This window comes from Schistocerca cancellata, chromosome 2 (genome assembly GCF_023864275.1).
Source record: "Schistocerca cancellata isolate TAMUIC-IGC-003103 chromosome 2, iqSchCanc2.1, whole genome shotgun sequence".
NCBI classification, from domain to species: domain Eukaryota; kingdom Metazoa; phylum Arthropoda; class Insecta; order Orthoptera; family Acrididae; genus Schistocerca; species Schistocerca cancellata.
The window spans coordinates 495,302,823-495,319,236 of NC_064627.1; the positions used below are offsets into that span (position 1 = coordinate 495,302,823).

Below are 16,414 nucleotides of genomic sequence, written 5' to 3' on the forward strand. Positions count from 1 at the left end.
ATTAAGTAGGTACGACAACAAACATCAAATGAATTCAGGCAATAGGTGGTAGAATCGCAAGGAGCCAGTGTAATTTCTTATAATATGGGTCCACAGCTTCCATAAATTTTTTATATGATGTTATCTTTCATTCAGGTGTTAGTGTTTTATTTTATGATTGCAATTTCGACATTATGCCATTTTCAGGCATCTACAAAACATAGCACGACGTAATGACAACAATGTGGGGTGGGAACAGCAGTACGTGCAACCAATTTTATAAGGTTCATTCAGATGGAAAGGTCTAATTGTAGATATCCGGACAACGTGTTGAGGGAAATGTTAGTCCTGTATGCTTTTTTAAGCCCGCCTATGTGCAGGCCTTAATAAATGTTACATTTGTTGCGCATGGGCTAGTGTGGCACAATGGTTACTTATCACTGTTCCTTTCTCTCCCCCCCCCCCCCCCTCACCAGGTAATGCCAGGGACAAACGTTACTAAGGAAGAACGCTTTCTTTGTGCGGAAGGGTTGGGGTTGGGTTCTTTGGGGTAGAAGACCAGACATCGAGGTCATCGGTCTCATCGGATTAGGGAAGGACGGGGAAGTAAGTCGGCCGCGCCCTTTCAAAGGAACCATCCCGGCATTTGCCTGGAGCGATTTAGGGAAATCACGGAAGACCTAAATCAGGATGGCCGGACGTGGGATTGAACCGTCGTCCTCCCGAATGCGAGTCCAGTGTCTAACCACTGCGCCACCTCGCTCGGTGTGCGGAAGGTATCCACCAGCGGACATATACAGAGGACAGCACGGTGCGTATGGTGCGAAGTGTGTTTCAGACAAAAGTGGTGTCGGCGTTTTCGTGGTGGCAGGGAGACACTAGCGGATAATGGCGCGACCCGGGCAGGTTACGAATCCATGTCCTGATGAGACAGTTGCTGCTACTGACAATTGCATTCACTGTAATAGAGGGGTCATCTCTGATTCCATTAGTGCTCAAGTTCAGGTGTCCCATGGCAGTATAGATGCCACTGTATGCAATAGACTTGATTGCCGGAAGGTTTGTGCTCAATGGGTCCCCAAATGTTTGTCCGAGGAGCAGCGACACAACGTAATGGGAATACCACTGAACCATTTGTCGCTATATCTGTACGAGGGCGACGATTGCGTTTCCAAGATCACCGCCAGAGATGAATCCACGTGCCCACTATTTCAACCGGAACCCAAACGTCAGAGTACGCAGTGGAATCATTAGGGGCACCTAAACAAAACAAAAAAATCCGTTCCACAAAATCAGCGGCTAAGTGTTCTTCGATGAGCAGGGGCCTCTGCTAGTGGAGTTCCTCCACAAAGAAGAAATAGTAAACGTCAACAAATGCTGCGACGTTCTCTATCGGGTGCAGCTAGCAACAAAAAATAAAGGTCAAGGTAACCTCACAATGGCCATCATCTTACTGCAAGACAATGCCCGTCTACATGTTTCAGAACAAACACAGGATCTTTTGGCGTCGTGGAAGTGGGAAGTGCTAGATCTCCCTGCGTATAGTCCTGGCTTCAGTTCCTGTGATTTCCAAGTTTTTGAGCCACTCAAGAAACACCTGCGCGGGCACCACTCTTGATCGTATCAAGAAATGCAGGAAGCTGGACAGAATGGTTCCATACTCAACCCAAGGATTTCTTCTTCCAGGGCATTCATCATGTGGTACGTGCCTCAACAGCTATCGTCATTATATATAGCTCTATGAAGTAGTAAAGTCTGTGCGTGGAAATGGACCTTTTGATTTGACGGCACCTTATATTTTTAGTTCTTTGACATTTGTGTACTTACGAGATTGTGACATATGTTTATGGTAAGCAGATATTACAACGTAATGTGCACTAGTCAGCGATGCTAGTCAATATTTCGTTTTATGTACTGTAATTTTACTATACGTTGAGGTGAAAAAAGTCATGGGATAGCATACAAATGGCGGTAGTATCTCGTACACAAGGTATAAAAGGGCACTGCGCTGGCGGAGCTGTTGGTGTCATGATTCTGCTGCTCGACTCGTTGCGGGTCGCGTCGTTGCTGCTGTCGCTCGTCTCGCTCGCCTACACATCGCCGACATGTCCGGATGCGGAAAGGGAAGGGACGCAATGTCGTCGTCGTGGTTGAGTTCCTGCTCAATCTGGCAGGGAACGATCACAACGGCAAGAAGACGACGGCGAAAAAAGAGCATTGCTACCGCTGCTTGAAATAGAGGCATGTCGCCTCTGCAGTTCTGCAAATACAGTCGCGTGTCTGAAATTTGCGAAAGCGCTTGATACAAGCGACTGTGACGAACCACGAGATGTCGCTGTCACATGCTTGCCATATCAACTAATGCAGCTGCAGCTACATCAAGAATTGGAGCCGCAGGAAGAAGAGGCGAACGAAGAAACGCACTGGCGCCACACATGAAGAGGTGGCACTGAACAAGAAGCAGTGGCCACCACCGACCCCATCAAAGACGGGAAAGCGGGTCGCCCCAACACGAGAAAGAAAAAGACATGCGCGCCAAACTGCTTGCGGCATCCGACGACGCAATGGCCGCCCTCAAAGCAGCTTTGGAGGCGGAAAGGGCGGCAGTAAGGACATAAGTCCTAGACTTCCGCCGTCAGCTGCAGTTGCTATAGTAAGAGCTGTCGGCGACAAAAGAGGAAAGGTGTCCCCCCACCAAGGCGGGCGCCGCCACACAGACGGACGCTCCCCCGGCCCGTGCAGAAATGCAGGAAGCCAAGAAGGCGCCCATGGGAACAGACATGCCTGCTCACCTTCCCGAAGAGGAGGTCGCGCAGAAGACATAGGAAGCCGAATAGACGCCTATCGCGGTAGTCCCCAGGAAGAGAGTGCGTCGGCGGAGGATTCAGACGTCTGCTTGCCACACCCTGACAAGCACAGCGTACAGGCGCTGCTGAAGAAAACTTCCGAGTCGCTTCGTAACGGAACCCTATCCCTTCACCCCTCCCACTGATCACAAATCTCCCTTCCAACACAAATTGCTCGATTTCGTTGGGTCACGAGGAATCGTCACCTCGAAGAAGGAACTCAAGCTCATCAACGCCCGCCCTGTATTCATGTCATCGAAGTTTCGGTTCAGTGGATAAAGGAGTAATGCAGGTCGGGAAGGAAGCAAGCCTACCCCCGATGTATACCGACTGTATATCCAACAGATGAACAGGAAGAACAAGACATAGAAGACCAAGTCTTCTAATAACCGCTAGCCTACTAGAAGTCCATGTTTTTATTTGTTTCAGTTAACCATCATGACTGTTCATCAAAGAGAGGTCGTTATAACCATCAAACAGTCAAAAGTAGGATCGGCAATTATTTCCTCAAACAATAAAGGATGACAGCCAAAAACAGTTGCAGGATAAAATTTTTTATTAGAATTCTTGACCAAGGTTTCGGTATATATAAATATACCTTCATCAGAAGTAAAACTTCTAAAATTACATCATGCAATGGAGAATAATAAAAACAATTATGCCAAAGGCGTCGTCAATAATTGGCATAATTGTTTTTATTATTCTCCATTGCATGATGTAATTTTAGAAGTTTTACTTCTGATGAAGGTATATTTATATATACCGAAACCTTGGTCAAGAATTTTAATAAAAAATTTTATCCTGCAACTGTTTTTGGCTGTCATCCTTTATTGTGAAGAATTTTAACAGTTGCTGCCGCAGCCATGTTTAAAATCATGAGATTTCCTCAAACCTCTTAAATCTCTGACCCGAGGGCGAGGTCCGTCACTCAGCAACAGCTTCAGTAACTGTCGATTATACTCTAGTGCTTCATGTCAAAAGGTTTCTGATGTTACTGTGGCCGCATGGCGGGAGTTAATAGACTTTGAACCGGAATCATAGTTGGAGCTAGACGCTTGGGACGTTCCATTTCGGAAATCGTTAGGGAATTCAATACTCTGAGATACAGAATGTCAAGAGTGTGCCGAGAATACCAAATTTCATGTATTACTTCTCGCTACGGAAACACGGTGGCCGAAGGCCTTCACTTAATAGCAGAGAATAGCGACATCTGCGCGGAGTTGTCACTGCTAACAGACAAGCAACATTGCGTCAAATAAGCACGGAAATCAATGTGGGACGTACGACTTATGCATCCATTAGGATACGACGGCGAAATTTGGCGTTAATGGATTATGGCAGGAGACGACCGACGCGAGTGCCTTTGCTAAAAGCACGACATCGCCTGCAGCGCATCTCCTGGGATCGTGGCCATATCAGTTGCAATCTAGGCGACTGGAAAACCGTGACCTGGTCAGGTGAGTCCCGATTTCAGTTGGTAAGAGCCGATCATAGGGTTACAGTGTGGCGCTGACCCCCCGAAGCCGTGACCCAAGATGTCGACTAGGCGCTTTGTAAGCTGATGGTGGTGGCACCATATAGGTGTGGGCTGTGAGTACATGGAACTGACTGGGTCCTTTGGTCCTCTGAAACGATCATTGACTGGAAATGGTTACGTTCAGCTACTTGGAGACCATTTGCAGGCACTCACGGAATTGACGTTCCCAAACAACGATGTCATGTATCTCCATGTCAAGTCGAGATGCTGCGCCCGACGGACAAAAGGAGGCCCGAAATGGTATTAGGAGGTACCCACGACTTTTGCCACCTCAGTGTCTATCATGACAGGTTGCAACGACGTGGGCACATATTACAGTAAATGTCTAAAGCAACCGATAAAATTATTTCCGAGGTCTGTTCATTCAAGATGTATTGTTGTTCATTGACGGCGCTATAAATGTCTATTTCTTGTAGAGCGCCACTAACAGCGTCCATTAATCTGCCTTTCTCTGCCCTATGTAATACGTTTAAAGACTCCTCGTTACTGCTGGTGTTGTGACTGTAGTTTCGTGTATGTATACTAAATGAAGATTTACAGTTACCGCTTATGTCTATGTTTTCTCCGAATCTGGTGGAGAAACATCCACCTGTTTACTCCACACAGAAACTTTCACATTCACTATATTTGATTTTATGAGCCCCTGATTATTTAAATGGTTTTCTTTTGTGAGTGGTGTGTCAGACTGTTATCCCTCCTTTGTTCGTGCGGAGACCGATTCGTCCACTAGTTTTAAGAAAATTTTTGGCTGTTTCGTCTGATACGGCACCTTAATACGGTAAAGAAATGTACTTTGTTTTTGCTTGTTCAGCTTCTCTTGCTATCGTTATTTATCTACTTCCTGCTTTCGTTATGTAATTTTGTTGTATACATTTTGTCCAGCGTATCAGCGTTATATACGTTATTTGTTGCTATATGTTGTAGTGTACACACCTCTTCGGCAATTTCATTGTTTTCTGATGGACGGTTACTACAATTCATAAGAAAGTGCTACACAGATGTGTGGGGAACTAAAATGAGAATCTCTGGACGAAAGGCGAAGTCGTCCTCGTCAGTGCTTGTTGGGTAAATTTAGCGCATCGCTATTCGAGGTACACTATCAGTATAGGGGTGTATTTCGTGTAGTGATCACGAGAATAATATTAGACTTATTCAAGAGCTTACCGAATCAGACAATCATTATACCATATTCCATACTCCAGTAGAATAGAACAGCAAGTGGATAATACTGGAACGAATACGCTCTCCCATGCAGTGACGTCTCGTTAAATGAATCTCATAAGCATTGTAGGTAATGAGAAGAATAGTTCCGAATAAATATACCCACATTCGAACCTCTGGGTGGAAAATCTCGACTGAGAATTGGAACATGGAATGTAAAGTCGCTGAAAATTGAAGGGTAAACTGGAAAATAAGATGTATTAAGAGGTACAACATTGATATTTTAGTACTAGTGAAGAGCCATGGTAAAGAAAGGAGAATTTGAACGTGGAGACTACAAAGTAATATTTAAAGGAGCAGGAAAAAAGCATTTCGCCGTTTTCTGCGATCCAGAAGACCCTGATAGATGCTGATTCGACTGGAAGAACTGTAGAGTGAAAAAGGAACTGTATAAGACAAAAGGTGATAGTAAGGAATGGCTATAAAGAGGTAGGCAGGTGTTAGTCAAATGTGTTATTCGTCGTCAATGTTTCTCAATATTTATGCTCGGAAGCTAATACACAAAGCATTAGAAACCACAAGGAGCATAATAATAGTAGTATTCATGTAACCAAGCTGAATCGGAGGAGGAACTACTCTTCACTGTGCATGTCGTTTGGCCATTCTAGGGGGTAACAGGAGTTTTTATTGTTAATGTAAAATTTTTCCACTTGTATTTTCGCCTTCAGTGCTCACAGACTTTTGGCCTACGTGCCACACAGAATCGTTGTCTCAGCAAGAGTTGGTTGCCCTCTTAAAGTACGCTGACTGACAAGTCCCCACAAAAGTAAGAAAGAGTACGAAATGAGGCTTCCGTGAAAATACAATTAGAAGGAAAGCCCTCGGAAGATGTAAGATCTTCTAAGTACAAAGGAAGTTTGGTAGCACAAAATAAAAACTGTGCGGTGGAAATTAGCAGTGTAATTTCTATGGGCAAAGGCACTTTTGAAAAGGTGAAACAACTGTTGGCAGCAAAAAGAATTCCGATAGGTCTTTTTTAAAAAAATAGGGATGAAGGTGTGTTCAGCAGGAACTGTAAATCTTTGCTTTGTGCACATCTACTAAACTACAACCGCAACACCAGCAGCCTGGTGCTCTAGAAAAAATTGAAATTTATAGCGCCTTCAAAGAATAACCGCAATACACACTGAATGAACAGAAATAAAAATTTTCTCAACTTGTTTAGACATTTGCTTTAATATAAGTGCCCACTTTGCGGCAACCTGTCGTGATATATACACCCTGTTGCAGTACATAAAATGAAATGTTGATTAGTATTGTTGAGTAGTGCATATGACATTATAATCTCTGCCTACTGTAAACCCATATGCCAAAATCTTGTAAGTATATCAATATCAACTAACTAAAAACTTGGTTCTACGTACTGTTATTCACACGATACATGGTTGTCATTACGTTGAGTTATGTTTGGTAGGTTCATGAAAATGGCATAATACCGAAATTGCAATTGTAAAATAAAATAGCTGAAAGCTAGAGGACTTCATTTAGCAAATTATAGACAATGTGGGCGCATATTACAAGAAGTTATTCCAACAAGAATTCTTCCAACAAACGAACTTTTCATTCACTGCTGCTGATTTTATGTATTATTTCCGTTTCATATCGCTTTTAGTGTCATTTCTAAGTAGGTAAATGATGTAACAGGTTGTAAAAGTTTAATACAATTGTGTATTCCGATACTACCGGGCTTTCTTTTTATTATGGTTATCATCTTACATTTATGCACACTGAAGAGAGCTGCACATGAAAATATTGTCCATGTCTTCTCACAGTATTATACTACCATTCAGCGAGGATTCTTTGCTATAGGCACAGCATCGTCAGCAAACAGTGTGGTTGCGAAGAAAAATGGTAGAAGTGAAATGGACTGACAGATTGACAAATGAAGAAGTAAGAGTGTACCTAAGAAATGGAGGAGAAAGAGAAATAGTGGAAATGAGAAGTAGGCCTAATGCGTAAATATTGTAAGGTGGCGTGGTCTGCTGACCTTCATTTCTTACATATTCCGACCTCACCATCATATTCTGCGTACCAAGACGTTTCATTCCAGCCCAAACTCGATAGGGTAGAGTTAATTTTACATATTTCCATTTAATCGATAACCAAATCTAATAAATAAATTGCAAGTGCGCATCGAGTTTAAAAAGTCGAGGCTGGTGTACACAACCATTCAAGAAATGACGGCCACAGGCGTTTTTGTTCGGCAGAGGCAACCAGCCCGCTGGACAGTCCGTAGGAGCAAAACCCGCTGTATTGTTTGGGAGAACCCCAGCATACGCATTTTTGATGGACCTAGTGCGCAGTTTGAGTTCTCACAGATGGACAGTAAACGCCTAACACAGATGCTGTATATTTCCAGATTGGTTGGCTTAAACAGAGCGCCATTCTCCCGTTTGTAAGAGTAACGCTGATTGTCGGACTGTTTCTGATGCAATGAGCCAGAACAGTGAGGGAAAGACAGCAGATGATATACCCTTTCGCTTTTTGCATGGAGAGGGGTCGTTCCAGTGACGTTCTTGAAGCGGGAACACGTGGCGGGAGCGAGTGCGCTCGTGTGTGTACGCAGAGTCGAGTCTCTACTCAGTACTGCACTGAGAGAGCACCTGTGTCGCTAGCGAATCAGAGTGATAATTTATATTGAGTCGCTCGTGATTGTTTGTTAACTGTGTTGGCCACAACAGAGTGCAGTGTGAACACACAGAGTATTAGTTAGCGCCTGCGAGCGAACATTAAGTGGCATCGCAGTGGACTGGTTAAGTGACCAGTGTACCAAGCCAATAGTTAAAGTAGGGGCAGATAAGAGTCCTTGACTTGATCAAGGTGTAGTGTGAGTTCGATCGCTGAAGGTCAATCCAGATGGAAAGAGATAGTTTTGTTATTTTTCAGTGGCAAACGATGCAGGCAGCAGTCATCGCAGCTCACAGTATTGTGCGCTACAGCATAGGCGAGCCCCATCTTTCCTCCATTAGAAATAACATACATCATTCACGTCACTCCATTACATTTCTCATGCGACAGCCTCGACCATGCTTAGAAAAATTCAGTCGGATAATTATTCAAGTTGAGTAGGCGCAGCTCTCAGCCATTCTGCCAAATAAATAACATTCTTAAAGAAAAGAGATAAAAGAGCTTTCCCACAGTTTGTATATAAATTTCATTAACAGGATTCTTATCCATCAGAGGTAACCCCCTATTCCGAAAAGAACCCAGTAATTTGTGTGTCAGTTTATAAATAAAAGTTTCACTTGATTTTCTCGTGCGGTCTAGGCGCTTCAGTCTGAAACCGCATGACCGTTCCGGTCGCAGGTTCTAATCCTGCCTCGGGCATGGATGTGTGTGATGTCCTTAGGTTAGTTAGGTTTAAGTAGTTCTAAGTTGTAGGGGACTGATGACCACAGATGTTAAGTCCTATAGTGCTCAGAGCCATTTCAACCATTTCTCAGATTTTGCAATAAATAATATTTTCCGTTTGTTTAATGTTTTTCTCACACTAACTAGCAATACTCCAGTACCTACGTATCCCACTAGTTACGTAGGAAAATAGAATATTTTTGTGTCTTTTCCTTACAGCGGACGACTCCAGAAGATATTTATTGCTGAAAGTTTTTGAAGCAATTTTGGTACGTTAAGAGCCTCTGTCTGACTTCTGTAGTAGTATGGGTTGGAAGCTGCTTCTTGCAGGAGCCAAAGTGTACTTGTCAGATCAATCTGTTGCGCAACTCGTTATCATAACAACCACATACTGACAACATTTTGATAGTATGAAGAAGTTGCCTGTAATGAAGAGACTGACATTGAAGGAAGCATTGGAGGAAACAGAGGGAGGGAAGTAGAAGACTTAGTGGAATGCTGTATGATATGCAAAATAGACGAAGTTAGGAGCACATGAACGAAGAGAGACTTGACAGAGAAAAGTGTAGAGCGTCTATTCGATACCTGTTTTAAGACAGATGTATCAAAGAAGACGGATACGTGGAGAGAGAATGCACGCACCCGAAGGCGACAGTCACGGTGAGCAGCCCCCGGTGTGAGAGCATGACGCCCTTGGGCGGCCCCGTGGTGCCGGAGGAGCAGAGGATGGCGGCGCACGAGTCCAGCCAGCCGGCCGCGTCCGGCGGGGACAGCGCCTGCAGCGCCTGCTCCGGGTCTGCGTCTCGCTGCAGCCAGCCGTCCACCTGGGACAGCGGCAGCGCGGCGCACCCAGCCGTCTCCCCCACTGCCGACAGCGCCGGCTCCTGGCTCACCACCAGCTTCGGCCTGAGCATCTGCTGCACCACCACCTTTAATTCCTCTGCAATACAGGTGTCGCACTTCGTATATGTGAATATCTTCCAATACCCCAATATTGCACTGTACAATAATTAATAAAAGTCTGGGTGACACTGATACCCATTGCAAACATAGGGTAGGTGGCGGTAAAGCACCGAAATTTTCAGTTTTTCTGATATTCTGGTCAACGATGGGTCAATTTTCTTGCGATTTCAAACTGAAGTCATAGGTTTGGTTGATGCCTATAAGCCATCCAAATTCCAGCTCTATCTGATCGTAACTTACAGAAATATTTGTAATTTAGCTGAAACAAAAATTTCCACAATGTTAACTGTAATGTGTTGTAAATTGGAGCATAATACTTAAAAAAATGCTTCTAAAAAAATAATACGTTCTCCACGAAAGGCGGAGTTGTAGGACAAACTGGAAGAGATCAGGTACTGAGGTTAAGCTATCTAGGTACCTAATAAAAATTGTATTTCGTTAGGTCCTCTGATACTTTCTTGAAGTCCCCACATTTTCTTCTTCTTCCTTTTCTTCTTCTTCGGATACTTCTCCACCAAATAGTAAGTCCATATCTATATTTAAGCTACTTTCATCATGAGAGAAGTCTGAATCTGATCCTGAAGAATAGTCAACTAGCTGTTGATCTGTTTCCTTCCTTTTGCTGGTACTGATATATTGAAATCTACTATCAGTTGTTTTGTTTCGCGCGACCGCTACGGTCGCAGGTTCGAATCCTGCCTCGGGCATGGATGTGTGTGACGTCCTTAGGTTAGTTATGTTTAAGTATATAGCAAGCTCTTTCCTATTTTGGCACGTCTTTCCTTCTCAGTAGCAAGTGTTTCTTTCCCGATGCATTCTTCTTCCATTCGTTCTTCATTGGGTATCGACGTTAGAGGTCCAATTTCTACGCTTTGCGAGAAAGTTTCCCGTAAATTTTTATTTCAGAGAGCGGAATTATATCGTCAGGTAAGATAATCTCACGCAATATGTGTTGAGTGCCATATTTTGTGGGGTTATAATTGAAGAATTGCAGTCATATTGTCGAAGCTGCGGGGATTTACCCCAAAACACCTACAGGGATTTGCCCCATTTCGTCGTTCTCTTACAAATGCGCCGTTGTTGATTTTGGGTACCAACTGGAACAATTATTTCAACGCGAAAGTGAACCTTAAATGCAGTAGTGTTAACGCGTAATTCGTTGACTCTTCTTTTCAAACCCTATATTACACAATTTTCAAGTAAAACGTCAGAAGTTACAAGTTACGGTTCTACGTGTATGTGCCTATTATGCTGTTCACAACGGTCCTATGCAGTCCTAATGGTCTGACCAATGACTGGCATGCCACTGCAGGAAATACAGTAGACACGCATCTTAGCAAAACAGGATAATCCGTTAAAAACCCCTAAAAGGTCCCTAATCTTAGACTAAGGTCAAACAACGCATTTCACATCGTGTTTCCTGAATATCCGCTCAATTAAGTTGTTCATATTACCTGCGAAAAGGATCTTTGGTTTTGTGATGGCGCTAGTTCTTTACTTTGTGTCTTGTCTTTCTGCGTACACCGCCGTTTGGTTTCCGCATCGGCGCAGCCCCGGCTACCGAGAGCTTAAAAATGGTTCAAATGGCTCTGAGCACTATGGGACTTAACTGCTGAGGTCATCAGTCCCCTAGAACTCAGAACTACTTAAACGTAACTAACCTAAGGACATCACACACACCCATGCCCGAGGCAGGATTCGAACCTGCGGCCGTAGCGGTCGCGCGGTTCCAGTCTGTAGCGCCTAGAACCGCAGGGCCACTCCGGCCGGCAAGAGCTTAAACTGGCATGCACAAGGGTCTCTAGTTCCAGTAGTGTAACGAAAAACGACGCTATATTTACCTGCCAAAATTTAGGACGCTGTCGAGAACGTTTCCTGACTGCCTTCCCGTAAGAAATTTGAACATTCGCTACGCTGGTGGAAGCTCAAGATTCACGAAGTCAGGAATACGCTTTGATTTGAGATTGTGGATGCGATTTGTAAATTACTGAAGCTCCTCCCAGTTTCTGAGAAGTATGAAATAGCAGTTAGTCTTCTTGATACATTACAAAAATTTGTAAGTCGTCAGCTTGCATCATACATGTCATGAAGCAACATTACACGACGAAAATGGTTTCATTTCAGCCGGTGCTGTCTTGAGTACGGTAGGTGGGGGTAAAGCCCTGCGTGGGTTAAAAACCACACCGAGTTTTTGAAATTCCTTTCTTCGATTCCGGAGCTGACGAGAAGGTGGTAAGTTTGTCTTACTGCAACTTATTGTTTGCATGAAGATTCATCCCAGAAGGTTGCTCCAAAGATGAGATTGCCTTGGTACCGGAAACCCTATGGAATATAACAATACAGAGATTCTGGCGTGCACTTACAGTTATTGGGATGGTGTCATTGAGTAACTGATGCGATTGAACCAGCAATTGACCATATAAATAGAGACACTTTAATTTCTGTTTGAAATTCTCGCAAAAACAGATGAACACAGTTAATGCTAATTGTTCACCTGTTGCTAACAAATATTTCACTTTCGATAACGTCTGACGTTAATCATCTTTGGTTGTGTGGTGCCACCTGGTGTCTACTGAGTGATATCTTTCCCCGTACGCCGTCTTTTGGTTTCCGCGACAACGCAGCCCTGCAGATAAATGGTTAAGTTGCAACGAACAGCGATCCTTAGCTGCATTCTTGCCTTGAAACTGATTACTTGTTCACATATCGAAATATTGGCTATTATCGAAGACCATACTCGTCTGCATTCCCAGGTGTAGTTTGAACATACCACACATAGTAATTGACTTTCGCCATACTGTCATCCTACATACCCATATGCATAATTCGTAAATACTCATTCTATGTTCATTAACTACCATTTACAAAATAAGCAACTCTGACAAATGACTCATTATCCTACATACTTGTTAGAGTTTCCATTTGTATTCATCGTTTCCTTTATAGCTCCCTGATACATGGACGTCGGAACAACTTTAAATACAAAGTTGGCTTATACATTTTGTCTCTAACATTAGAACGAATTGATTAACTCTATTTTTTGCCAAAGTATCTTCCTAAAATAAAAATCAGTTGAAATGTCTAGAAGGTAAGTCACAATACGCTGTTTAGTGATAAATCTATGAAATATCATCACTGTCCATACATCGTAGTGGTAGCACCTTATCTACACAGTCCACCTCAGCTTCGTACTGTATACAGTCTTCCTTCAGTTCCCATAACTGCAAAGTTTATCATTCCACATCATCGACTTAACTGCATTGGCTTCTACTGCGCAGACGAGACGTAGCATTCTGACCATGTTTAACATGAAATCTTCAGTGAACGCAATTCAGTCATTTCAATGTATTTCTGAACGCTCAACAGCTTTTCTTCTAGAGATTACAGTATAAGTTGAACAGTGTCAAGCCATTCCCAACCTGACACTTCAGTTTTCTAATATGCAAATCACTTCTGACAGGCTTGTGCAGGCTGATCAGCTCATTTTTTATTTAAATAATGCACGCTATGACAGTCATTGTACAGGCCAATCAATGCATGAACGCAATACACTCACTTAGCCACCAACTCACAGCCTGACAAGGGCGCGACTCGCTCACCGATCCACTCGCCATCAGTCTGTGTGTGGGCAGCAGCGACTGCTTGGAGGACCCAGCCTGACGGAGTGTGGGCTAGCAGGTAGCGGTTGGGGCTAACAGCTGGCGGTTCGCCATATAATCCGACCCATCCGGATCACGGACCCGACTACTATAAAATCTCCCACACATAGGCGAACGAGTCGAGCTGGACCCTCCCGGCAGGGAGGGTCTGCTGTCTGGTCGGCCTTTCTATGGGCGCCAAGGTCAAGCCCATGAACAGCCAGCTTTAACAGAAAGCGAGGGCAGTGACTGGCACACCTTGCCGTGCCACTACCAGGGGAATATTGGGGCGTAGACTGGAAGCAGAGACGCTCCTGGCCGCCCAGTTCAGGTAGTTTGGATCTGCATTGTCCTTCTGGCACCACCTTGATGGAAGCAACAAAATTCTTCTGAGAAATTCGGGAAGCAGAGAACAAATACCACTTATGTCCAGCGAATACGCTAAACAGATAGCTTATGGCGACCCACGTCCTGCAACAAAGGATGTTTTACAATGTATTCCTTCTCTCAACACGATATCTGCAGACGGCGTTTGCCAGCTAGTTTACGGAAAGCACATGGAATGAAGGAAACTTTTCTGTCCCACAGTTGTGAAATCTATGGGTTAGGTGTTCTACAAAAGGCAGCTAAGAAGTGAAGGCCACTGACCACTTTCCAAATATTTTCGAAAGGAGACTGCGGAGCGGTAGTTAAAGAAACGACACTTGATGTAGGCCTGCTTCATCTAATTCTCAAAACAGTGCGAGTGGGGAGACAGACGACTGGAGCGCGATTTTTATGCACTAGTGCGAGAAACGAACGTCACAAAAGTTGCACAGTTGGCTAGCGCTATATGAACTTTTTATTCGTTGGTGAGTTAGGTTTCTCAAAGGACTCTGAACAGAGCGAGAACAAGAAATGGATTGCTCTATTCACACATGTGGCCGACAACACTAGTGGCTGATATCTTTCTGGTAGCAGGTGGCACTTGGATGACAGAATTAGAAGAAGACAAGAGTTCACTTTTGGACCAGAGGGATGTGAGACTTGGGCGGACAGAGGCTAATTGCAGTCAGATCTCTCACTGCTAGTGAGGAGCTGATTTGATGGACTAGCTTCGGCAACATCCACCTGCAATGCTCGATCTACTAATCCACCTATGCATAATGATATGAATATCCTGCGGCACCAGATAGTTAGGGCAGAATAGAATTAAATGTTTGTTGTTGCTGTTGTTATCTTCAGTCCGAAGACTGATTTGACGCAGCACTCCTTGCTACTCTGTCTTGTGCAAGCCTCTTCATCTCCGAATAACATCTGTAACCTACCTCCTCCTGAATCTGTTTAGTGTATTCATCCCTTGGTCTACCTCGACGTATCCCCCTCACTTCCCTCTAGTATTAACTTGCTGATCCCTCCGTGTCTCAGAATGTGTCTTGTCAACTGACCCCTTCTTTTGGTCAAACTGGGCCACAGATTTCTTTTCTCCCCAATTTTATTCAGTACTATCTCATTAGATACGTGATGTGGCCATATAGTTCTGAGAGTTCTTTTGTAGCACCACAGTTCAAAAGCTTCTATTCTTTTCTTGTGTGAACCGTTTATCGTCCACGTTTCATATCCATACATGGCTTAACTCCAGACAAATAACCTCCAGCACAATGGTGCAATCATTGGTTTCACTTTGTGGTATATTGTACGACACTAATACGTCAGGAAGTTGAGTTACATCAGCACAGTTTCCCTGTTAAATTATCTTTTCCAAACGTATTGTTGGATATCATAACTCAGTTTCATGTAAATTTGTGATATTAGAAGTCGAGATTGTTTGATGCGAGATAGTTTATTTCATGACCAATTTCTGTCATCTTCAGATCTACAGTGCATGGATAGAATAACGTTAGTGTAGTAAGCTAAATGATCGTACAACAATTACACACAAGGAACCAAATTATATCAAGAATAAAAACTACGGAGCATCCTGGAATATCATCACATCAGTCACGTTGACATAATCAAAAATCCACACTGGTTTGTCAGATACATAAAGCTAGCTAAATAAAATACGCATAGCACCAACAAGGAGTAGAACAGAAAAAACAGGTACACCAGTAAAGTTGATGCGTCAAACACAACTCACGAAGACAGTCGATGAGCTCTGGACACCACGTGAAGTGTTTACAAGCTTGGTCACCAGGCGACGCCACAGCACTAAGGCAACGACGTGTACACGCTTATTTTGAAGATTGTACTAACCATCTCTTTTCATAAAGGTTTTAAGCCTTGGTACATAACAAAACTACTGACAAACACTGACACCTCTTACAGCACAAAACAAGTACATAATCGGGCATAGCGTCGAATAAATTACAAATATTTAATCGCTTTATGTAGGTATTACTTGCAAATGATGGTATATTCATTCCTAGAGCAAGAGAGATTATTACGTTATATAACTGACAGCCAGTGAATGGAAGCAGATAAAGATGGCTTGGTACTGGTCACATACGTCTCATGTCTCATTTTCATGTTTCTGTTGTGTGCTCCATTAATAATCTTGTAATGTCCGTTAACACTTGGTGCTGACTAAGAATTTTGGGATTTACCTGGATCATCTTTTGATTTCATAATTATTAAATCCCTCACATAAAAACAGTTAACAGTAAATTATGGGAACACGAGTACCTGGAATTCAATTTTAGGGCCAACATATTCATTAACTACTTGTAGTTAGATCCTTTGCATAACTTTATTAAGCACTTTTTTTTCGGGCTGAGATCTGCGGCGCAGAAGACAGATCAGCTTGGGGTCAAACTAGTGTATCGCAACATTTCCTGACCACCTATGTAACATTCTTATGGTGACGGTAACTAAGGACTGGCTCACTAGCAGCATGCTTC

The 16,414-nt window shown here is 43.5% G+C and overlaps 1 protein-coding gene across 1 annotated transcript in view; it reads right to left on the minus strand.

Annotated features, from left to right (window-relative positions):
* Positions 1–9,524: 9,524 nt before the first annotated feature.
* LOC126155642 (uncharacterized) overlaps positions 9,525–16,414 on the minus strand; it is a 40,252-nt gene continuing 33,362 nt past the window's right edge. The window contains exon 3 of the mRNA XM_049916242.1: positions 9,525–9,874. Within this exon, the coding sequence (XP_049772199.1) occupies positions 9,525–9,874 (350 nt within the window). The remainder of the gene's footprint in view (positions 9,875–16,414) is intronic.